Genomic DNA, 24,582 nt, shown 5'->3' with positions numbered 1-24,582 from the left:
GCAGCCACCTCTGAGATAAGCTGAGCTCAGGGCTTATCTCTGCCTCAGCCTCGCTGCTCCTCCACTCCAGGTCTCTCATCCAGCCCAGCTTGCACCGGTGTGCCATGAAGGAATGACGAAAAAATGTCTGCTGATAACAGCTGTTGTTGTTGGGTGCTGTATTTCTGCACAAACGAGTAATTTCCATGAAAATCCAAATAAACCCAGCTCTGTGTCCATATCTGCATTTCCATTTATCAGCATTTCCTTTCTGCCCATTCCACGGGAGGCTCACAGCAGAGCTCAGATGATGCAAGAATTATTCCTGTCGCGGTATTTCCACTGTCCAAGAATGAACATATGGGAGAGAAATCCAGCCCCTGGTCGCTCCAGGCCTTAAATGGCCTCCTGAGGCATCAAACAAACAGGGGATCACAGTGCCAGGGCTGGGATGCTGGAAGGCCAAACTGGGGAAGGAGTGGAGCACCAAATCCAAGGCAGGGATGTCCCAGCACCCTCTGGAAGCTCTGGGAAGGAAGGTGCTGCTCCGAGCAGCTCGTGCTGCTGCACGTGGCTCCCTCCAGGCCTATTTCCAGCCTGTCTGGCTGCAGGGAGGAAGGAAAACTCCTGGCCTGGGCATGGAGCAGGCAGTCACATGTGGCTGGGGCAGGAGTCACGAGCCACGGCCCCGCTGGTGTCACAGGAGATTTGATCCATCCCTTCCCTTTCCCCTATTTCCGCGGTGTCGGGGCAGGACGCTGCGGTCGATGCTTTCTGCAGGACAATTCTGTGTTCCCACATTCCTTCTCTTCCTTCCAGAGCCTTCTCCTGGAGCAGCAGCACAGCCCCGGGCAGGCTCTGCACCCCTCCTGCAGGGTCCCACAGAATGCCCCAGGCTGGAGGACAACATCCCCATCCTGGGCAGGCTGCAGGAGGACAGGAGCTGCAGGAGCTGAGCCACCACTGGTGACCTCCTCTGGCACAACGTCCCCAAATTCTCTGCCCACAAAACTGGTGGCTGGAGGGATGGAATATCCTCATCTTTCCTTGGGCACCGACCCTGGACTTGGTGCACATGAACAGCAGCTTTTAATTTCACTGAACTGTGAATTTTAATTAGCCCTGGCCCCCCTGAGCTCTCATCCCACTGCATGTGGGAGCAGGCAGGCAGGTGAGGGACAGGGAAAATGATATTTTACAGGATGCTCCCAAGGACAAAGACTTTTTTCCCCCCACAGGCACCACAAATTTGTTTTGCTGTGATTTAAGGAGGACACATTTTGTTCCAAAGCTGCTCCAGAGTCTCTGTTTGACTCCTGGAGCTCAGCTGAGTCAGGCCAGCTCAGACACTGAGCTTGAGAGTTTAAATAAAACCCTCAGTGCTTCCAGAGCCATTCCAGCTCCTCTCCACACCCTGATTTCCACCTGTCCATCTTCTCCTGGCACAAAGGTGTGACACCCTGCTTTTCCCCGCATGTGAAAACATCCAGAGGATGCTGAGGGGTTGGAATGGTCCAAAAGAAAAAGGAGAACTGACTGAAAAACTGCAGAAAACATCTTGCCCTGGCATGGCGAGCCCCAAGCAGCTGCAGTGAGACCAGGCAGCCCATCAGTGGGGTGGGCAGGGAGGTTTGGGGAGCCCTGAGCCGGCTGGATCTCACCCAGGATGGAGATTCCGCTGCTCGGGGCTGGGTGTGAGGCTGCCCCGCAGCCCCGCAGCAATGCTCGGTAAACAGGAGGTAAATAACCATTGCCCCGGTGACAAACGCCTCGAAGGGACTGCGGGAGGCAGCTGAACCCGGCGTTTGTAGAGAGCGGCGAGGGAGGAAATAAATATTCTGTATTTAACAATCCGAGCAGGGCAGCACGGGCAGGGTCCGGCTGTGAAGCCCAGATGGCCGCTGGTTGCCAAAGCAAAGAGATCCGCTGGGAAAAGCTCTCCCTCTTCCCTGAGCTCCAGAGCCGCGCTCGGGCTGTGCGGGGAAGCCGCTCCCGCTGCAAAAATGGGCATTTATTGCTCTCTGCTGGCGAGCCGGGCTGAGCGGCAGAGCTCTGCATCCTCCTGCGCCTGGCATCTGCTCGGCTCGGGAAACCCCTCCAAGGTCGGGAAATCCCTCTAGGATCATCGAGCCCGACCCTTCCCCAGCACTAACCCGTGTCCCCAAATGCCACATCCGTGTTTGGACACTTCCAGGGATGGGGACGCCAGCAGCTCCCCGTTCCTGAGCTCCTGCTCTGCACCCGGAGGTTGGGTGGCAGGGCTGGGGTCAGGGTGGCTCTGCCTCCCCCTGAGCAGTTTGTTTCTGCCCCCAGATGAGGCTGGACCAGCCCCTTTATTCCTCCTCACTTCCCTGATTCTGTCCCTCACTGCCAAAAGCTTTGGTGGTGCCTTTTACAGGAGAGGGGCTTGGCAGAGATGCCAGCCCAGACCTCGTGGAGCAGATGAGGATAAATCCAGGTGTAAATAAAGGAGTTGCTGTTCCAAACAAGTTTGGGCCGGGCTGAGCTGCTGTAAGGTGTGGGTTCAGGCACATGGCAGCACCCCCCAGTCCCCATCCTGGGCAGGGCACTCCTGAACCCCCCAGGAGCTCAGCTCTGCTACACCCTCAGCTCCGGCACCACTGCTGTGCCACCTGCCCTGGCTGTGCCACCTCTGCTCTGGGCACAGCCCTGCTCCTGGCAAACAAGGGCAGGGTCCCAGTGCTTGGGAGGAGGAGCCCAAACCCCTCCAGCCCCTCAGGACGTGGTGCAGGACTCTCCTGGGCTGGTCCTGGTGGGCACACAGACCTTGCATGGTGCTGCTGGATGGCTCCACTGGTGTCCCCAGGGTGGCACACGGGTCACACCACGTGGCCACCTTGGCTCAGCCACCGGGGCCGGTCTGTGGCACAGCCTGGGGTGCCCTCAGGTCCCCCTGGGGCTCCGGGGATGGCACCCAGCTTGGCACGGAGCAGGGCCTGCAGCTCCTGGTCCCCCAGCTCGGTGGCTGCAGCCAGGGCCAGCAGGAAGTAGGAGGCTGCATCCTGTTCATCCTGAGAGAAAACACAGGACAGGAGTTAGGAAGGGGCTTCACTGTAGGAAAGACATTTTGTGCTGTTCTTGTGGGCCAGCAAAGGCCTCCTAAAGAGAAGGGAAAGCCCCAGATCTCTCCGGAGAAAGACACCAAGGTTGTCACCATGGAGATGTGATGAAGGAGAGAAAGTTAAGAGATGCAGACTCCAGCTGGCTGACAGAATGATGTGGCTCCTTAGTCACCCACTGAGTACTTTGTTTCTTTCCTATAACCAATGGGCAGTGAATGTGTATGTTGGATGAATGTAAATATCTTGAATAAGTATTAAAGCAACTTTATTACTGTAATAAATCTCTCTTGCACCCTTCTGATGGAGCTGTGGTACTTTGTGCCTTGTTGTGCTCTATAACAACACTTCACTGGAGCTGGAGCAGAGCCTGGGGGTCCAGCAGGACCCAGAAACACCTGATTTCATGGAATGGTGCTAAGTGCCAGCACTTATTTCCAAATTCCCTTCCTCCCTTCAAAACCAGGTGTGATCTCCACCCTCAGCCCTCCATGCAAGGCACGGGAGGGCTCCTTTCTTACCTTCAGCTTGTGCAGGGCCAGGTTGCCCAGGTGCCAGTAGACCTTGCAGTAGTACAGGGCCTCTGCTGAGCTCTGCAGCACGGGGGGACGCATGGCCAGGGTCTTCAGGTAGCAATCCTCGGCCATCTCGTGCATGCACAGCAGGTCATAGGCTGTGGCCAGGCGGTGGAAGGCAACCAGCTCCTGCAGCTGATCCCCTGGGAGAGAGAGATGGGATCAACCAGCTCCTGCAGCTGATCCCCTGGGAGAGAGAGATGGGATCAACCAGCTCCTGCAGCTGAAAGAGAGGTGAGATCAGCCAGCTCCTGCAGCTGATCCCCTGGGAAAGAGAGGGATGGGATCTGATCCCTTGGGAAAATAGAGGTGTGGGATCAACCAGCTCCTGCAGCTGATCCCCTGGAAAAGCGGAGGGACTAACTAGCTCCTGCCATTGGATCTCCTGCAAAAGAGAGGTGTGGGATCAACCAGCTCCTGCCACGGATCTCCTGGAAAAGTTGCTGATCCAGCTCAATCCATCGCCAGCCCTGCTGAGCCACTCTGGATGCATTTTCTCCGCAGCCTGGGGCATGGATACCTCTGAGAGAAAGCAGAGCCATGGGCGGGGTGGTTGATGCCACAGCTGGACGGATTGGCCCAGGAGTATCATCCAGCCAGGGGATTGCTTAGGGTACTGGAAGGGGCTGGTACAAGACTGGTCCTATCCCAGACATTTTAGCTGGCATTTTGCCCATCCAAACTATTTATGTAATGGGAAGGGGTGAGGTTTTTAGCAGCAGGGCAGAGAGGAACTGCTGAGTGTGTGCTTTCACCAGACTTCCTGTGCTCTGGGGTAACACAAACCCTCTGCTCTCACACAGCTGAAAAAAGAGGAAGTGGCCTCAAAAAGCTGCCATGATTTTTGGTAAGAACAGGTCCAGCAGTGTTAGGAAAGCAGGAGATCCCCTTTTCACATGGATCTGGTTCTCATCCACAAGATTCAGCGGCTCCCCAATAAATCATCAACTTCCCAGTAACTGCCAGTAACTTTAGGGTGTAAATCACTCACCGACCCTGAGGCTGAGCCTGGCTGCCAGCGTGGCAAACTCCAGAGCCTTCTCATAGCCCTGCAGGCTGATCTGCAGCTCTGCCAGCTTGTTGAACAGCCTCAGCTCTGTCTGGGTGGCCTTGAGTTTCCTGGCCAAGGGCACAGCTCCTCCCTAAGGAGAGAGAATGGTGAGCTCAGGATGTTCCTGGAGGATCAGCACTGCCTGAGAGGGGTGACAGAGCAGCAGGACAGGGACCAAGGCTGGGGATGGGCGCTGCAGGTTTGGGTTTTAGTCCCTTGAACATGAGTTTTAAATCCCAGTGGTTCTCAAAGCCTGACCCTTACATCCCTGCCCCTCCTTGGGTGTCTGGAATTCTGACTGGGTGTACCCAGGAGTGACCAGCTCACACTTAACACCACCAGGATTTGTAATGGAAGGAGCCCATTCCCAATCCCAAATAATTTTGGGGTTTCTTTGCAAATTTGTGCTCCAAGCCTCCCACTCTGGCACCCTTGGGATGGCCCCATCCCTCTGCACCCTCCATCCTTGGGGCAAAGCCCCCCCAGCCACCACAGGGGGACAAAGGGACAGAATGCTCAGGGGACTCCATACCCTGTAAAACTCCACTGCCCGGGCCCTGTTCCGGCTGCCATTGAAGAAGGTGTCACCTGCTTTCTCATAGAGGTCCATGGCCAAGGAGAAGTTGTCCCCTTTCAGAGCAGTCTGGATGGCTGCCTGCAAGGAAAAAGGGGCTGGGGTGACATTTGGAAAGGCGGAGACATTGGTGTGATTAAATAAACCTCAGATTTAAGGAGCTGCTCTTCCACTTTGCAGCTCAGCTGATAAAATAACGCTGGGGATGGAGAGGTGTCAGAAGTCTTCAACCCCAAGGACTTCCCTGGCTTTTGTCCCTTATTTATGGATATTTCAATGGGAACTGCTCACTTGGCACCTCCAGCTTCTTTTGGCACTCTCCCATCACTTTCTGACTCAATGAACTCACTTCTTTTCACCCCCAAATCCTGTAAACTCAGTGGATGGAAAGAGAGAGAGGAAATTCAGTGCCTGAGGGCAAGGCAAGAGCTCCTCCTTCCTTCCAGCCGCAGGTTCACAGTGCTCAGAACTTTCCCTTCCAGGTTTCCCAGCCCCAAAAGGCTGTGATGGGAATGCAAGGCACAGCTCCAGCCACCTCCCCCATACCTGGAAGTACATTTCCACCAGCTCATCCTCCTGCAGGAGGTAATAGAGTTTTCCTGCCTGCAGCCAGGCCTCTGCTGCCTTCACAGCCTCCTGCAGGTCGATGAAGATCCTCAGGCTCTGCTTGGTGCAGTCCAGGGATTGTCTCAAAGCCCTGCGATGGCAACAGGCAAAAAGCCACCTCAGAGGAGTCACAGAGCTGTCCCCAGGCCACCTCCCCATGGCTCTGACCCCCTGCCCTCTCCTCCTGGAGTTACCAAAGCCTGGGGACAGAAGGACATGGTCAGCTCTGAGCAAGGTGTCCTGGTAGGATCATGGATGCCTCCATGCTTTAATGGTCAGGTTTAATGGGCACTTGGCCACCTTAGCACAATTCAGGACACCAGTGGTCCCACTCAGGCTGCTCCTCATCCCTGGGTGATTGAGAGTTTCATCCAGGTCACCTCCAAACCCAACCTGCCTCCCTAAACCGAGTCCCAAAGTGACTCCCAGCTCCACATGGGAGCACAGGCAGGGAAGGCTTGTACCTACATGTCCCAGACAGCACCTGGCACCCAAACCCACACCTCTGCCTGGTGTTTGTCCCTTGGGAGATCTCTGGCTACATGTCCAAGCCCCTTTCCCAGCCCCTGGTCACTGGAGGACACAGGGCCAGGCAGTGGCATGAGCCAGAGGGCTGGACATTGACTCAGCTGTGGGAAGGGAGAGCCAGCAGTGTCCAGGGCAGTTTGTTTGCTGGCAGGCAGGCCCCAGCTGTCCTGGGAGCCCAGGCAATGGGGTGCTTTGTGATCCTAAATAGCACCGTTCACATGACAGGCATCTGCTCCCTGAATACCTTCCCCCTGCACTCACCCTGACCTGCCTGCGAGGTGAACATCCCAGCTGGGGACAGCCCTGCCCATTTCTCCTTCTGGGACTGGGAACTGCCTCTCCACTCTTTGATCTGATTGCCTTCAAGGTCTGTGGCCTGTCCCAGCCTCTCCTCTCCTCTCCTCTCCTCTCCTCTCCTCTCCTCTCCTCTCCTCTCCTCTCCTCTCCTCTCCTCTCCTCTCCTCTCCTCTCCTCTCCTCTCCTCTCCTCTCCTCTCCTCTCCTCTCCTCTCCTCTCCTCTCCTCTCCTCTCCTCTCCTCTCCTCTCCTCTCCTCTCCTCTCCTCTCCTCTCCTCTCCTCTCCTCTCCTCTCCTCTCCTCTCCTCTCCTCTCCCAGTCCCACACACTGTTGGGCAGGGATTAAAGGTGAGCTGATACTGGTTTTAAGCACCTCCTGTGGGTCTTTAGGCCCTCCCAGGGGACAATATCACAGCAGATGTAGGAAGGGCAGCCCTGGCAGCTAGAGGCTGAAACCAGACTTACTCAAAGAGCAGATAAGGAGCCTGTTCTTGCTGGGGAGTGGTGATTAATCACTGGGATAAGCTTCCAATGGAAGCAATGAATTCCCTGTCACTCTGCTGAAGCCTGGATGAGTCCTGGAAAACTGTGTTTGGCCACACTCCAGCTCTGTCTGGGACAACGTTTGCCCAGCTCTGGTTGACATTGAGCTGCTCCCTCTCAGAGCACAGTGACAGCTCATAAACCTCAGAATCTGAACTGTGGGGCAGGTGGAGCCACCACCACCCTGCTTGAGGGGCACGCCAGGAAAGGCAGCACACTCTGGCAGCATCCCACAGCCCAGGCACTCACTGAGGTGTGCCCAGAGCCTGGTAGAGCTGGCTGAGGGCCTGCCTGGCACTGGCCTCCAGCTCCCTGTCCTGCAGCTGCCGTGCCAGGGATGCCCAGTGCTCGTGGTAGGTGATGGAGGCCTGCAGGTCAGGGCACACTCTGCTGTAGAAATGGCACAGACGCTCCGTGACGTGCAGCTGACCTGTGTGGGACAGGGAAAGGGAGAAGGACAGCTCAGGGGACAGCTGACCTGTGTGGCACAGGGAAAAGGAGAAGGACAGCTCAGGGGACACCTGACCTGTGTGGCACAGGGAAAGGGAGAAGGACAGCTCAGGGGACAGCTGACCTGTGTGGCACAGGGAAAAGGAGAAGGACAGCTCAGGGGACACCTGACCTGTGTGGGACAGGGAAAGGGAGAAGGACAGCTCAGGGGACAGCTGACCTGTGTGGGACAGGGAAAGGGAGAAGGACAGCTCAGGGAACCGCATTGGGGACCTAGCAGGGTCAAACATTTCCTGGCTCCTCTCTATACTCACTCCTCAGGTTCTGCCACTTCAGGGCAAAGCCCAGCGCCAGCTCATAGCACAGTTTGGCATCTTCCCTCCTCTGCCTGTCCACCATGGTCTGTGCCAGCCACAGCAGCACCTGTGCCAGCTCCGTGTCCATCTCTTGGTGGCCCTGGAGCTCGCTGTAGAGCCGCACTGCCCACAGCAGGTACAGCTCGGCCAGCTGGGTCGCCCCGCACGACAGGCTCAGCTGGCCCAAGTTAGCCAGGGCCACCGCCTGGTTCCTGCAGCTCCCCGCCTCCTTGGCCTTGTGCAGGGCCCTCAGGAAGTTCTCTGCGGCCTCCTGGAGGCGGCCCTGGGCGGTGAGGGCCATGGCCAGCAGGTTGTGCACGGCGCCATGCGGGGTCTCGCAGGCCGCGCCGCACAGGCCGCGCCGCAGCCGCCGCAGGAGCTGCCCCGCCGGGCCCGGCTGCCGCTGCAGCACGTACAGCCAGGCCAGGCACAGCGAGGACTCAAACGCCTCCTCCTCCCCCAGCAGTCTGGCCAGATCTGCTGCTCTGGCTGCGTAAGGGATGGCTCCATCCAGCAGGCCGTGCTGGAGGTACATCCTGGACAGCACGGCGCAGAGCGTCCTCTGCATGGGCACGGCCCTGCTCTCGCAGCAGAACTGCAGAGCCTGCCTGAGGTACACACAAGCCACTGCTGGGATGCTGCTCCTGTCCTGCTGCTGCCTCCCCAGGAGCTTGGAAGCGTTTTGGAGGATGAAGCCGGCTCGCCAGACGGGGGTTGGTGTGCCCTTGGTGCTGCTGGGAACAAAGGACCTGACGGAGGCCAGCGCGATGTTCGGCAGGCACTTCTTGTCATAGAGGTAGCCCAGGGTGGCAGTGGCATCCAGGGGCCCAGCACGGCTGCCTGGGCTGAGCCAGGTGGTGCTGAGGCACTGGAGATGCTCCAGAAAGGGCAGCACCTCCTCGGTCCTGCCCAGCTGCAGGAAGAGTTTGACAATGAGGAAGCAGATCCGGGCCTCCAGTGGGGCATTGCCCACGGCGATGGATTCCCTCAGGATGTAGGTGAGGAGCTCCAGCTCGTTCTCCGAGCTGAAGGAGCGGCCAGGCAGGCACACGAGCAGGGTCACCGTCTTCCCCAGCAGGGAGGAGAACTTGTGCTTCATGTTCTGCTTCAGGTAGATGGAGGCGAGGCTCCCATGCAGCGCTGCCAGCAGGGGCAGGTCCCCAAAGCCCCTGTCAAGGACACTCATGGCTTCCTCAAAGTACACCCGGGCCTGGGAGAGCTTGAGCTTTTTGATGCAGAGCTTTCCCAAGAGGAAACAAAGCCTGACATGAGCCCAAACTGAGCGAGTCCTCTTGGCCCAGTTGCGGGAAGTTTCGAGGTACAGGACCAGTTCATCCTCATCAGAGAAACCATAAAAAGTGGAGTGGAGAAAGGAAAAGCTGAGATCATAAAAGCTTTGGAAACCGGGCACGAAACTGTCTTGGTTGAGGAAGGTCAGTATGGGGTCAAAGACATCAGCATCCTCCATGTGGCCAGCGTTGAGGTCGATGAAGAATTTGGGATAATCCAAGTCATCCAGCTTCTCCAGGAGAACATCTTCCAGAGTGGCAGGGGCTGTTTCACTGCCTGGGCTGGACAGCTCTGAGGTGCTGCTGGTGGCCCAGTCATTGATCTCCTCCCAGGACTGGAGCACCTGGATTTCTTTACTGCCATGGAGAGCAGCCTCTGGAAGGGACAGGGAAACCACAGAGGGATCAGGAGGAAATTCTTCTCTGGGGCTGCCTCACCCCTGGAAGTGTCCAAGGGCAGGTTGGACAGGGCTTGGAGAAATCTGGGATAGTGGAAGGTGTTCCTGACCATGGCAGGATGACCTTTAATGTTCCTCCCAACCCAAACCATTCTCTGATGTTTCCTCCTGTCCAAGTTCACCCTCAGCAGCCATCACCAAAGCCTCCCCCTCTGTCCCCTGCTCGTACTCACCTGCTGGCACTTGTGGGAACACGGCTGTGGGTTCAAACCCAGCTGTACAAAGAGACAAACAGAAAACAAACCCCAAATCCTTGGTCAGTGTCAGTGTGCAGAAATCAGCTGAAGTCCCAAAGCCACCCAGCCAGAACAGAGAAAGTGAGAGCCCCCAGAAACCCCAACCCTGGTGCTGCAGGCCAGGCTCAGTGGAGAGCAGCACCTGCCAGGGTGAATCCCAGCCCAGGAGCTGCCCTGGCAGCACAGAAGGGCCCTGCAGACTCCAGCATGGCAGGGTCACCTCCTGAGGACACCTCCAGCCTCTGTCACCAGACTAAGCACAGGTGTCACAGACACTTTTTATGGAAAATCCTTTCCTTAGGATCTTTTTCTCTTGAGAAGCTGAGAGGCCTCAGGAACAAAATGTAAACAATGGTTATCTGCTGCTGTGGAATGCAACAGGTGCATCTGGGATTGGTCTCATGTGGTTGTTTTTAATTAATGGCCAATCACAGTCCGGATGTATGGACTGTCTCAGTCAGTGACAAGATTTTATTATCATTCCATTCTTTTTCCTTTCCTTCAAGCCTTCTGATGAAATCCTTTCTTCTATTCTTTTAGTATAGTTTTAATATAATATATATCATAAAATAATAAATCAAGCCTTCTGAAACATGGAGTCAGATCTTTGTTTCTTCCCTCGTCCTGGCACCCCTGTGAACACCACCCCACAGGTTTGTGCTGCCTCCACCCCAGAAGGTGCCTCCACTGCATCCCCACGGTCTTGGGGCTCTCCAGGCCTGCCCAGCCCTCCCTGGGGATGCAGGACTGGGATATAAAGAGAGGGGACACTCACCCAGCCTGTACACAGAGGTAATGTCAGTGTGTGCCAGGTCCCCCAGGAGGGCGGCAAAGTGCTCCTCGTCACCATTGCAGGGGATGTGCAGCACTGGGGACTTCTCCTCTTCACTCAGAAACACAAAGCCCTTTCCCCTGGGGTGGGGCAGGAGAAAAGAGTCAGCGTGTGCCCAGCCCCAGCCCCTGACACTGCAGCTGGGGTGGGATGGGATGGGATGGGATGGGATGGGATGGGATGGGATGGGATGGGATGGGATGGGATGGGATGGGATGGGAAGCTTTCCCATGCCTTCTCTTCCTCCCACCACAGAAGGTGTGTTGCAGATGAACACAGGATTCTGGACACCTTCCCCATCAAGGTTCTCCATGAAGGAACAGAAAGGCACCAGAGGAAAGGACCTATTGGACTGCTTTGGAATCCAGAATCCACAGGACACCACCTGATCTGCTCTTTCCCTTCTGGAGTGTCAGAGAAAAGTGCTAGAACTCACCTGGAGAGACTCTGAGAGGGGAAAGCCCAGCAGACCCTGGTTAAAACCTTGTCCTCCTACCCATACTTTTGCGATGGAAGCCACCACCAGAGCCAGCTGCAGAGTCAGGGTGGGATTTAGCACCCTCCCTCCCTGGACAGCTCTCTCTGTGTCTCTGTGTGGTGGGTGTGCAGTTCTGCTCTGTGCCAGTTCTGCCTCCACACCCAGGGCAGGAGGAAGGAGAGCAGGATTTGTTTCCTGGGCAGGGAATGCTCTCCCCACCCTTGCCAGGCTCCCAGCCCCTCAGAGCTACAAACTGAACATTTCTAGGACAAACTGGGAAGCCAGATTAGCCCAGGGCTGGATCTGTTCCTCTCCAAGAACCACCTGAGGCAGGTGAAATGCAATTTTTGTGTCTGGGCTGCAGCAGAGCCTGGCCAAAGCTTCTGCTCACACCTCAAACCCACCCTCTGTGAAGGTCCTGCAAGGGGAATCACCTGCCCTAGGCTCTCACACAGCCCTGAGGTGGGATTTGAGCCCCCCTTCTCTTTTCTCCAGAATTTAATTTAAATAAACTCACAGGGGTTCGCAAGGCTCGGGGTTTACGTGTCGGGTGGGAACGAAGCCGATGCTCCTGGTGCTGAGAGATTTGCCCACAAACCATGGCAGCCCAGGGATGAAGAATCCAATGATTTCTATGGCATCTCCTTTGGAGAAGCTCAGCTCATCCCACGCTGCTCCTCTGTGGTCCTTGGTGGCGATGCACCTGCCTCTGACTGGGAAACCAAGGCAAAAAAGGGAATTTCAGTGGGATCCCTGCTAAACCCTCCTCACTGGAAAAGGCCTGGGCAGGGAGAGGCCATGATTCCAGCTGGAAAGGGCTGCCCCTCTCTCCCCTAAGATTTATTGTGATCTTGGGTCCAGCTCTCTGCCTTTTCTCCTTGAGAAGTGGGTTATAATACAAAATAAAAGAGGGATGAATAAACTCCACCCTTCTCGAGCTGCAGCCTGGAAGGTGGCTGGAAATACAGATTTTCACAGAAAAATCCCTGCCCTATCTCAATTCTGCCAAATCCTGGACAGTGCCAATGTCCATCCCTACATGACAAAGTCACAGCTGCAGGGACCTCCTGTGTCCAGCTTGCTCTGAACCAGACTGGACTGGGGTTAAGGGCTGAGTGGAGGGCACAGGTTTCATGTGAGCACTGGGTGGGAACCTCATCATTTGAAACCTCACTTTGAAAGAATGAAAAGAAACATAAAATTGAAGTAGGACAGGGAAAAGCCAGTGGCAGGGGGTGTCACCAGCAGCTCTCTGCTCTCTGTGCTCCTCAGAATGTGGTTTGCAAGTTCTGATCTGCATTCCAGAGGGCCCAGAGATGCAGCATTCCCTCAGAGCCCCTGTGGTGGGGTCAGTCCCAGAAGAACAGATGGATCTGTGGCCATTTGTGGCCAAACCCAGCTTTTGTGCCCAGGTGCCACTCACCAATGGCCCGAGAGCTCGTCCCGCTGATCTCCCGGGAGAGGCCAAAGCTCACAGCATAATTCCTCAGGAACCACCTGCAAGGCAAAGGGGACCTCAGTGGTCCTGGTGAGCGCTCCTGAGCTCAGGCCAGCCCAGGGATGGTGTCCCACCACAGGGGAGGAGCAGGGTAAATTTGCCATCTTTAGGAAAGGTTTCTCCAAGTGAAAGGCTCAGCCTGGCGACCAGTGTGAAGCCCCACTTTGGCTGGCATTGCCTGAATTTTTTCTGCCACTTCTTCATCTGTTAATCAGAGATAACCTCATGTATGACCTCAATCAATATCTTACAAAAATCACATCTGAAGTAGGAGCGTGTCCTTGCTGTGTCCCATTGACTGCACCTGCATTAATTCCAGTCTTTATGCCTAATGTGGACCCTCCTGGAAATATCGTCACAGAATTGTGAGGCTCTTGTCCTTTGCCAGAGGCAAGAGGAGCTTCCCAGCCAGCCTTGGTGCCAGTGATGGATCAGGATCAGGAAAGAATCCTGGTCTGAGCCCTTTCATTCAGCACTTACTGGTAAAAGGGTTGAGCTATTGGCTCCAGAGCAGTCACGGGCACCACGCCTCGCTGTCCCGTCAGCAGGGACATCCCTTCCCATCTGGAATCCTGTCCAGCACTCTTCACATGGACAAGCTCGTTCCTGCAGAGCTGCAGACCCTCCTCTCCCTCCTGCTCCAGCTTGCAGACCCCAGGCACTGCCCTGCAGAAAAAGTTCCCTGCAGAGAGAGAGTCAGAGGTGGGATCAGTGCGCCAGGGGCTCCAGCCCAGCCCTGCTGGGGGATTTGCAGGAATTCCCCCACGTGCATTCCCATCACACCTTCCTGGAGGAGTAGATCCATGTAGATGGCGGCCAGGTGCTCCTCATCCACGGTGACCCTGAGCTCGGTGTCCTCCACCAGGTCACAGTCCAGCCAGAACTCCTGGGCAAGGAGCAGCTGCTCCAGGCAGGACCCCACGAACCCTGAGAAGCCAACAGGGGCATCAGCATCAGCACCTCCCTCTCTGGGCAGCAGGAAGGGTCTTGGGGATTTCCAATTGTCAGGCAAAAGTTTCTAATTTTGCTTCCAAAATTTCCCAATGTCATTAACAACAGATTGCAAAGTTTTCTAATTCATTTCTCACTGTCCACCCTGAACATTGCAATTCTGTAGTGTCAGGCAATGCCTTCTCCAAAAACCCTCCTCACACTGTCTGTTTAGACCTTGGGAACGTTACCTAAAGTCAGATAGGTGGAAAACTTCCAGACTTCCTCGGGGGTTTTGAAGGTGAGGAGGAAGCGATCCTCGTGTGCCTGTGTGCAGACCAGCCTGGCGGACAGCTCCTGCACAGGGAGACAAAGCAGATCAAGGGACACTCCTGGAGCCTTGAAACCCAGCAGGGAAGGAGAGTTCAGTCCGGGCATCCTCTCTGCAGCTGGGATTTGTTTGTATAAAATCCAGCCTGGGAACTCTGTGCCTGTCCAGAGCAGGACATGGCTTTGGTGATCCCAGCCCTGGGAATTCCTATTTAGGCTCAGATCCCCAAAACAACACAAGGCTCAGATTTGCCCCTCCCTTGCCATCAGTTCATATTCCCCATCATTCCAGTCCCCTCCAGAGTGCCCTGCAGTGGCCTTGGAGGAACTCCACAGCTGGGTTTGGCACCCCAGCACACCTCCCACCATTCCAGGAGCATGCCAGCACGCTGGCACGGGGTTTGTACCTTGAAGAGGGCACAGACACTTCTGTCATCGCTGTCCAGAGCCCACAGCCTCCTCCTGGCAGCCTCCTGGAGCTGGGCATTGCAGCGCCCGCAGGAGCGGCTCTCCACGGAGAAGGAGAGAGAGAGCTCTGGGAAGGGAAAAGAGGAGGGATGGAAGGGCAGGAGGAGCTCTGTGCAACCCAGAGCCACCCCTGCCACCCTGCCCGGGCCACCAGAGCCTCCAGCTGGGGGTTTCTCTGGGGCTGCATTGAAGGCACTTGAGATGATAGTTCATGTTCACACTCAGGTGTTTATTATTTCTTATCAGTAAAACGGTCTCACCACTGTGAGTTCTGCAGCTTTTCATTAGAAGGCACAACATTACCAACAATCTCTTGTTCCAAGGTCTTTTAAGACTAAACTATCCAATTAAGAACTGACACCATGATTAGTTTCCATTTTAACCCAATAACTGATCCCAAAGAGCTGCAATGGGGACTTTTCTGCCCAATTACAAAATGCTACCCAAACCCATGGAGAAGGAGGAAGAAAAAGCATGAAGAAGAAACCCAGGAGGACACCCTGTGCCCTCCATCTTGCTTCCATCCACAACACACTAAAAATCCCAAAACCTCAATTTCTCACCCAGTGACACACCTACACTGCTCTCTATCACCTATTTCACACTTTTGTGGGTTCTAGTCTACTCTGGAGTTTAGGAAACTTTCTCCATGGATGAGGGTCAGAGTCAGGGCTGCCCTGGGGGTCAGGGCACCCAGAGCAGACAGAGGAATATTCCCTGTGTGCCCTGGGTTTGCACATGTAGCCTGGGTGTGATGCTCATACAACGCAAGCCCAGCCCATCCTCATCCCTCAGCACCAAGGTGAGACCCAAGGCACTGTGGGGAGCCAGGGAATCTGTGAGGTGCCCCAGGAGCTCCTTACCTGGGGGACAAGTGTTCCTGAGAGCCAGCAGCGCCACCGGGGGCTCCGGGGAGCCGTGTTCTGCCTCGGGAGTGGGGCTGCTCCTCTCTGCCAGCCCAGCCTTACCTGGAGAGGAGGGAACAGCAGAGCTGCTGGAAACGCTCTGGGATGTCCTGCCTCAGCTGAGAGCTCCTGGGAGCACAGCCCTGCACCTCTGCTGGGGACTGGGTGACTCTGGAACCAGCCTCAAGTCGTGCTCAAGGTTGGAGAGATCCATGGGAGTGATGGGGTCTAACTCCATCATTCCCTTGATGTTGTTTTTTTTTTCCAGTGCTGGAGAGGCTCTGGAGTGAGGAGATTTCCCTTCTTTCTCCTGGCCAGACCCTCAGATGAGCAGATCTGTTAAAAGGGTGAATCCCCAGCAGAAATTTTTTTGGAGGAGGCCTCCACTCCCCAGCACAGGAGAGCCAAGGCCTTGCAAAACTCTTTGTTCAAAAATTCAAAAATCAAAATGAGATTTTCTCCCCTGCCTGCTCTGCCGGGTATCCAAAACCCAAGCAGCATTCTCCCTGCTCCACACATCATCAGCTATTGCCATAAAGGATTCAGGGCCTGCTATGTGAGCTGCTAATTATGTTAATGAAAGCTGAGGCACACACAGCTCCAGCCCTGCTCTCCACAGCTGCATTGGTAGCGGAGGGATAACCAGATTAAACCCCAATTTTTGTCAGCAATCAGACAGGATTTGTAAGATAAACATGTACCTGGAGATGTGGAGCTGGAATGTGCAGCAGCTTTTTAAAGTCATTCCTTTGACCAGAACTCTGCCCTACAGTTCTTTTCACTGAGCCAGCTTTGCCAGCCACTCAAATAAACTGGTATTTGCATGCAGAAATAGAATTCTTATTTAAAGAAATAGAATTCTCATGTAGAGCTAGCAAGTAGAAAAGAACAGCCCAAGGCTGGACAGGCCATGAATGAGTTTTGCTTTGAAAGAAAAGGGTCTACATTGAACAAAGTCTCAACATTTCATGTGGCAGCTCCACGTGAGGAAATGGAGAAGGGGAAGTGAAGGGAGGCAGAACTCGATCTGAGCTGGCTCCTGCCATTGCTCCACTCCTGGCTGCCTTCCTCCCCTCTCTGTGCCCACCGAGCCTGGCAGGGCCTGGGGGGGTACCTGGTGCCATGTCCCGGGGCCGTGTCCCTGATGCCATTCCCTGTGGCTGGGTACCTGTTGCCATGTCCCGGGGCCGTGTCCCTGATGCCATTCCCTGGGGATGGGGTTGGGTACCTGTTGCCATGTCCCGGGGCCGTGTCCCTGATGCCATTCCCTCGGGATGGGGTTGGGTACCTGTTGCCATGTCCCGGGGCCGTGTCCCTGATGCCATTCCCTGGGGATGGGGTTGGGTACCTGGTGCCATGTCCCGGGGCTGTGTCCCTGATGCCATTCCCTGGGGATGAGGTTGGGTACCTGGTGCCATGTCCCGGGGCCATGTCCCTGATGCCATTCCCTGTGGCTGGGTACCTGTTGCCATGTCCCGGGGCCGTGTCCCTGATGCCATTCCCTGGGGATGGGGTTGGGTACCTGGTGCCATGTCCCGGGGCCGTGTCCCTGATGCCATTCCCTGTGGCTGGGTACCTGTTGCCATGTCCCGGGGCCGTGTCCCTGATGCCATTCCCTGGGGATGGGGTTGGGTACCTGGTGCCATGTCCCGGGGCCGTGTCCCTGATGCCATTCCCTCGGGATGGGGTTGGGTACCTGTTGCCATGTCCCGGGGCCGTGTCCCTGATGCCATTCCCTCGGGATGGGGTTGGGTACCTGGTGCCATGTCCCGGGGCCGTGTCCCTGGTGCTGTGTCCGTGTCCGTGTCCCTCCACCATTGTCCCCGGCGGTGCGGGCTGTCCCCGCGGGGCAGGAGCTCGGGGGGCCAGCAGGACTCACACTCCTCACCTGCAGGGGGGGCAGAGGCGTCCGCACCCCTGGCAGGAGCCTCCCGGCCCGAGAGGTGTCCCTGGGGTGTGACGGGTGGCACACTGCTCGTGCCACCCCTGCCAGCAGCAGGACACAGCCCGTCCATGGGCCCCGGGGCTCGCTCCGGTTGCTCTCGCGGCTTCAGTGTTTATTTTCATTTGAGCCAGCTCAGAAAGGGAACTGGGAGCTTTCTTTTCAAGAGACCAATTGAAACTGCAGCTGGGGAGTTGTTCCCAGCCGTGCCAGTGACTCACTGGCCTCCTCAGTGCCAAAATATTCTGTGCCAGTGGGCAGCAAACAGCTCCAACCCCAGGCAGGTCCCAGCACTCAGGGCTGCACTCCTGGCTCCAGGGCTGGTGCTCAGGGCACCTTCTGGCTGATCCTGAGCCATGTCCCTCCTGCAGCTCACTGGGGCACCCTGGGATGGGAATGGTGCCCTGGGGATGCCAGCACCCACGGGCTGTGCTTGGAGGGCTCCTGCAGCTCACTGGGGCACCCTGGAATGGGAATGGTGCCCTGGGGGATGCCAGCACCCACCGGCTGTGCCTGGAGAGCTCCTGGGCAGCGAGGGGGAGCACCAACAACATGGGAATAAAGCAGCCCCAGAGTCACCCTGTCCCCTCCCTGGCCAAACCGTCCTGCCTCACCCCCCACACACCCCGATCCAAGAGGAGAGAGCACAGGAGCCATCCCAGAGGAAAGGCAGGTGGCAGAGGGGCCAGTGCTCAGTGCCAGGTGTCCCCAAGGCTCCTAGCCCATGGCAGGAGCCCTGCAGCCCCACGGGCACCTTACCTGTGCATCCCAGCGCCAGCTCCAGGTGCCAGGGGGTCCCCAGGCAGCAGCCCATGTGTGGCTGCAATGACAGCAGCACAGGGCTGGCACAGGGCTGGCACAGGGCTGGCAGGGGCAGGGCTGCTCGCTGCCCGCCCGGCACGGGGCTGGGCACGGCCACAATGCACAATGTCCCCTTTGAGAGGGCACTGCCACCGCGGGGGCGGCGGGCACGGGCTCGGGGGGGCACAGGAGGGACTCACTGCAGCAGCTGGCTTTGGAAAGGCCCTTAAGGGCATCAGAGAGCTTTGGAAAGGGCTTTAGGGCATCAGAGAGTTTTGGTAACACCTTTAGGGCATCAGTTAGCTTTGGAAAGGCCCTTAAGGGCATCAGAGAGCTTTGGAAAGGGCTTTAGGGCATCAGTGAGCTTTGGAAACACCTTTAGGGCATCAGTGAGCTTTGGAAACACCTTTAGGGCATCAGAGAGCTTTGGAAAGGCCTTTAGGGCATCAGTGAGCTTTGGAAAGGGCTTTAAGGGCATCAGGTCTGGCCACACACCTAATAGTGCCAAGGGCACCACTAAACCGTGTCCCCAAGTGCCACAGCTATGTCCCTTAAATGGGGACTCCACCATGCCCTGGACGGGCTGTGCCAGCACTTGTCGAGCCTTTCCATGGAGAAACTCTCCCTGATATCCAACCCTGGTGCGATTTGGGACCATTTCCTCTCCTCCTGTCCCTGTCCCCTCCTGTCACAGCTGTGCAGAGCCAGCAGGGCCCCCTGAGCCTCCTTTCCTGCTCTCTGCCTCCAGGAGGGCAGTGCCCGTCCCACATGGCACATTCCTGCCATTCCTCCCCTCGCTCTGCCAAGCCTGCCCCAGCTCCCAGCTGCTCTCCCCCATTCCCAGAGGCAGAGCTGCTCCCTCACCTTTGGGGGTGTCCACCTGGGGCCCATCCAGGCTCCTCCATGCGGGTCTGGCTGTGATCCTGCTCCTCCTTCCTGCCTGATGCTTCTCCTGTGTCACCCTGGGGGCAGCTGGCAGCACCATGGGCATCTCTGGCACCCACAGCCAGGTGAGTCCTGCAGCCCCGGCAACGTGGGCACCTCGGGGGCAGCGCTGTGCAAACCCCAGCTCCAACAGCAGCAGGAAGGGCTTGGCTGCCCTGCAGGATCCCTTGGGCATCCCAGGATGAGGGTGAGCCTCATTCCCCCCTCACTCACATCCTCAGAGCTTCCCCAGCCCTCAGGGTCGGGATTTGGGGTGCCTGGGAGGGCTCACTGAGCTGAGCAGGGTCTGCAGAGCATCTTTGGGCCACAGCAACACAGCCCCTGCAAAATAAAACCCACAAGGGCTGAGGGAGAGAACTTGCAGGTTGGGAGGGGTTTTAGGGATGGGTTTGTACTGCAGCGACCAGGCAGAGCCACCACTGCAGGGATCTGTGTGCTGGGGGTGCTGCAGGAGCATTGCTGGCTCTCCCAGGCTGCATCCCAGGCCATGGACTTCTCCAGAGCAGGGGATAATTAATCCAGGGATTAATTATTACATTAATTATTATAGGTGGGAATAATTAGGCCAGGCTGGATGAGGCTGTGAGTACACTGGTGCAGTGGAAGGGATTTAATGGGAGGATTTAACATTTTAATTTTTTTAACGCAAATGTCTTCCTTTGTGGTTGTGAAATGTCTTTTTGTTTTTAAGTCTACCTTGACAACTTAACAACCAAACCCATCCCTGTACAAGCAAAGGTGTCACCTCCTGTTTGACCTGAGCTGGAATTTGCCTTTTGGCCAGCAAGCTGAAAACCTCTCACTCCACTTCCTACCCTTCTGCTTCCCAACAAATAAATGCTGGATCTGCCCTGGAGAGCCCCCATTGCTGCTGCTGCTGCAGCCTGGCCTCCCTGGAAAAGCCAGGGACAAGTCTGGAATATTTCCTGGGATCTCAGCCTGTTCCAGAGGGGTTCTCTGCCTGTGCCCGCTCTCCAGGGGCGCTGCTCCCTCTGCAATCCCAGTGCCAGCCCCGCTCCCTGCCCTGGGCACAGAACAGGGTCAGAGTGGCTGTGCAGGCACCCTCGGCTCGGGGACAGAGCTGCCGCAAGCCCCAGAGCTCTGCAGGGGCTGACACCCTGGCGCCAAAGCCCCTTTCCCAAAGCCATTGCTCAGTTCCCAAAGCACCCAAACCCTCCCGTCCCTCCCTCCGGACCCATCCCTGAGCCCCTGGTGCCAAAGTACCCAAACCCTCTTGTCCCTTCCTGAGCCCCTGACCCAGGCAGCGCCAAAGCCCCGAACCCTGTGCTCCAGCCGGGAATTCCAGAGGCTCTGGATTGCTCCATCGGGAATCCCAGAGGCTCTGGATTGCCCCAGCCTGGAATTCCAGAGGCGCTGGATTGCTCCAGTCTGGAATTCCAGAGGGGCTGGATCCAACCGGGAATTCCAGAGGTGCTGGATCACTCCAGCCGGGAATTCCAGAGGCTCTGGATTGCCCCAGCCTGGAATTCCAGAGGCGCTGGATTGCTCCAGTCTGGAATTCCAGAGGCTCTGGATTGCTCCATCGGGAATTCCAGAGGCGCTGGATCACTCCAGCCGGGAATTCCAGAGGCTGTGGATCGCCCCAGCCTGGAATTCCAGAGGGGCTGGATCCAACCGGGAATTCCAAAGGCTCTGGATCGCTCCAGTCTGGAATTCCAGAGGCCCTGGATCGCTCCAACCCGGAATTCCAGAGGCTCTGGATCGCTCCATCCACCCGCACCAGCTCCCGGCTGGCTTTGCCCAGCTGGGCCAGAGGGCAGGGGACAGCCCCGGGACAGACACACAGCGGCTCCACTGACCTGCTCCCAGCTCCGCTTCCCTCCCGGAGAGCTCCCGCATCCAATTCCAGCCCCTCTGGAGCTCCCGCATCCAATTCCAGCCTCTCTGGAGCTCCCGCATCCAATTCCAGCCTCTCCGAGCCCCAGGGAACGCTGCTGCGCTGCCGGGATGGAGCTGCCGGGGCTGCGGACGTGTTTGCGAGCGTGCCCAGCGCTGCCACTCCCTCACACGAGGGGAGGAATTCCTTCCAAGAGCTCCTTATCATCCTGGGAACCTCCGCTTCCCGGCAGAGGTCAATGAGTTACCCGGGGCTGGGTTAGGAACCGCGGCTCCCGCAATTCCCAGGCGCCTCCTTCGCCCGGCCGGGCAGGAAACAATTCCAGGGGGGCTCCATGGGCACCGTGTGCCCGTGCCAAGGGCTGGGACCTCCCTTCCCGGGCAGGAGCAGCCTCTCCCGGCCTCACCTGTGCCCTGCTCGCAGCAGAGTCCCGGGAGAGGCATTCCCTGGGGAATCCCAGCTCCGACCCCCCTGGCAAAATGCAAATACCGGCTCACAGAACAAGAGATCTGTGCACCCAGCAGTATTGGTGCTAAAGTCCGCGGCACGGCAATCACGGGGAGGTTTTTCCTCTTGGAAGCGATGAAAATAGTTAACACCGAGATTTCCCAGCGCGGAAACCATGAAACAGTTAACACGGAGGTTTCCCAGTGTAGAAATCATGAAACAGTTAACACGGAGGTTTCCCAGTGTGGAAATCACGAAACACTTAACACCGAGATTTCCCGACGTGGAAGGGATGGAACAGTTAACACGGAGCATTCCTGAAACACTTAACACGGAGATTTCCTGACGTGCAGGGGATGGAACAGTTAACACCGACATTTCTCGATGTGGAAATCATGAAACAGTTAACACCGAGCTTTCCCGACGTTCCTGCTCCTTCTGAAGTCGGCCATTCCTCGGCAGGTTCAAAAACGAAGCCTCGTGGCTTTTCAGCTTGTTATTCCACACTGGAGCTGAAAGCAAAGGAAGTCAGCCCAGAGCCGGCTTCGCTGGAGGAAAAAGCAAACAGAAAAAGATGAAAGGTTTTGTTTGAGGCCAAAGGAGCTCCTGGTTCGTGGTTTGATCCTCTGGTAGCCACTTTGGTGTGAGATGGAGCAGAGCTTTCCTCCCCTCCCTCTGAAATCCCGGTGGGGGAGGGCTGGGAGCTGGCAGGAGCACAGGGGACAATTCCTCAGGGACATTTCCTCATTCCACAGCTCTGCCTTTGCTGTCACCCTGTGCGAATGGCCCAGAGCAGCGATAAGCACCTGCGCCTCCAGGTTCTCTCAGAATCCAAAACCCCTTGGCCTGGAGAACCTGCCTCATGCCCTCCATCCCTGGGTGGCTTTGGGACAGCATTTTCCCAGCTTTTTTGGCATTTGGGGCACTGGGGAAGGGGGGGTCATGCAGGACACACGGAAATCTCAAGGCTTTCACAGCCAAACTGGTGTGGCCAGTCCCTGAGTGCAGCCAGACTGGCCTGGCCTTGAGACTTTTCTCCTCATTGATTGCCCTCCCTCAGGAATTTTCTTCCACCTCCAAGCCCTTTCTGAACTCGCTCAATCCAAAGCTGCTGCTGCTGCCCTGGGAATTCTGCTCCATCCCACAGCGAAAGGGTTAAGAGGGCTCTGGGGCTGAACTGAGCTGAACTCAGCGCTTCAGTGTTCAGAAATGCTGAGTCCTACTCCCCTCGCATTGTTTTCAGCCAGGGGAGGAAATGAACCCTCCTGGAAAACTGCAAAACTGGGAAACTGCAAAACTGGGAAAGTGGAAAATGGGAAAACAGGAAAATGGGAAAACTGGGAAAACGGAAAATGGGAAAACTGGGAAAGGGGAAACTGGGAAAGTGGAAAATGGGAAAACTGGGAAAGTGGGAAATGGGAAAACAGGAAAATAGGAAAACTGGGGAAGTGGAAAATGGGAAAACTGGGAAAGTGGGAAAACTGGCTCAGTGCGTGTTGGATGGATCCGTGTGGGTCTGGAGCCTCTGCCACACCAGGAGCTGTGGTTTGAGGTCTCCTCCCTGGCCCTGGGGTGGGAATCCAGGAGCCCTCCCTGCTCCTGTCACCGTCACTGCAGGGCAGCAGCTCAGTGCCACAGCCAGGCAGCCTCAGACTGTCCCAGACACAGCCAGGGAAGTGAGGCCGTGCACGGGACATGGAAGGAGGAAGGGAGGAGCAGAGGAGGGTGCTGGCACTGCCCAGGCTCCCCAGGGATGGGCACAGCCTGAGGCTGCCAGAGCTCCAGGAGGGTTTGGACAGAGCTCCAGGGATGCTCACAGTGGGATTTTGGGTGAGGAGTTGCACTGCTGATCCTACAGGTCCTGGAAGCTCAGGATATTCCCATTTCCATGCATTTGAGGGTGTGAGGGGCATTCACCCTGCCCCAGGAAGGGCAGAGCTGCTGGTGCCAGAAGCATCATCCCAAAGGAGCTTGTCCTGAGCTTTGCAATAGGAATGTGTGTCCCTGCCCTTCTCCCCGTGCCCAGTGTCCCCTCAGGGACATCGTGCGGTGTTGTGGGCTCGGTGTGGCCTCCTGCAGCCCTCGGGAGAGCTCGGGGACTCCCCAGGCAGCGGCGCCGCCTGAGCCGGGCCCTCCCTGCTGGGTGTTCATTGCCAGAGCCATTAGATGGCAGCAGGAACCGCTCCGCTGCATGCAGCACGGGGAAACGCGATGGCAGCCCTGCTGTCCCCATCCCTGCTGTCCCATCCCTGCTGTCCCTAACCCTGCTGTCCCAGCTACCCTGTCCCCAACTCTGCTGTCCCCAGCTCTGCTGTCCCCAACCCTGCTGTCCCCAACCCTGATGTCCCAACCCTGCTGTCCCAACCCTGCTGTCCCCAACTCTGCTGTCCCAACCCTGCTGTCCCAACCCTGCTCTCCCATCCCTGCTCTCCCATCCCTGCTGTCCCCATCCCTGCTGTCCCATCCCTGCTCTCCCATCCCTGCTCTCCCATCCCTGCTGTCCCATCCCTGCTGTCCCCATCCCTGCTGTCCCCATCCCTGCTGTCCCATTCCTGATGTCCCCATCCCTGCTGTCCCATCCCTGCTGTCCCCATCCCTGATGTCCCATCCCTGCTGTCCCATCCCTGCTCTCCCATCCCTGCTCTCCCATCCCTGCTGTCCCATCCCTGCTGTCCCCAACCCTGCTGTCCCATCCCTGCTGTCCCCAACCCTGCTGTCCCCAGCTCCAGCAGCTCCTCAGGCTGGCAAAAACCCCCAAGCCCTGTGGGGCTGCAGAATTGGAAAAACAAGGCAAAGCTCCCAAATAGGGGAGCAGCACCCTGAGCAGCAGCAGGGACACAGGAGCTGGCTCTGGAGGACATATCCAGAGAAAATAACCCTCTGGAAGCTTCTCCCAGGGGTTTTGGGAGCTCCCAGCTGGGTGTGCCTCAGTGGTCAGCACATGCAATTCCAGCAGGGATTTTATGGTTCCTGAGTTAAAGACAGCCCAGGTCAGGTAATGCTGATGGGAATGTCCAGCTGAGCTTCATCCAGCGCTGCTTTGGATGGAGCTGGCTGAAAACCAGCAGGAAAACTGCTCCAAACATCAAGGGTGTTCTCCTCCGAGAGGCTTCCCAAGGAAATGTGG

At 56.9% G+C, this 24,582-nt stretch overlaps 1 protein-coding gene across 1 annotated transcript; it reads right to left on the bottom strand.

The window, feature by feature from the left end:
• Positions 1 to 2,010: 2,010 nt before the first annotated feature.
• Positions 2,011 to 17,477, bottom strand: SH3TC2 (SH3 domain and tetratricopeptide repeats 2). The gene is made up of 17 exons (XM_058034875.1): positions 17,219 to 17,477; positions 15,421 to 15,525; positions 14,497 to 14,624; positions 14,011 to 14,116; positions 13,613 to 13,756; positions 13,310 to 13,511; positions 12,755 to 12,828; positions 11,849 to 12,044; positions 10,797 to 10,933; positions 9,959 to 10,000; positions 7,997 to 9,703; positions 7,482 to 7,662; positions 5,806 to 5,956; positions 5,218 to 5,340; positions 4,626 to 4,776; positions 3,581 to 3,777; positions 2,011 to 3,011 (listed from the first exon to the last, which is right to left on the bottom strand). Exons 1-17 carry the CDS (start codon positions 17,475 to 17,477, stop codon positions 2,820 to 2,822), a joined length of 4,095 nt encoding a protein of 1,364 aa, XP_057890858.1. The 3' UTR covers positions 2,011 to 2,819.
• Positions 17,478 to 24,582: the final 7,105 nt, after the last annotated feature.

This window comes from Melospiza georgiana, chromosome 15, assembly GCF_028018845.1.
Source record: "Melospiza georgiana isolate bMelGeo1 chromosome 15, bMelGeo1.pri, whole genome shotgun sequence".
Lineage (NCBI taxonomy): Eukaryota > Metazoa > Chordata > Aves > Passeriformes > Passerellidae > Melospiza > Melospiza georgiana.
Note: the sequence above shows the minus strand (reverse complement) of the source record. Positions and strands in the feature narration are given on the sequence as shown.

What these genes read in the sequence shown, in the direction of transcription:
- SH3TC2 (XM_058034875.1), bottom strand. Translation starts at nt 17,477, where the DNA reads ATGGACGGGCTGTGTCCTGCTGCTGGCAGGGGTGGCACGAGCAGTGTG. An exon ending in TACCTCTGTGTACAGGCTGG is followed by an intron (nt 10,001 to 10,796) that starts GTGAGTGTCCCC and finishes CTCTTTGTACAG; the next exon opens with CTGGGTTTGAACCCACAGCC. An exon ending in CAGGCTCAGCCTCAGGGTCG is followed by an intron (nt 3,778 to 4,625) that starts GTGAGTGATTTA and finishes TCTCTCTCCCAG; the next exon opens with GGGATCAGCTGCAGGAGCTG.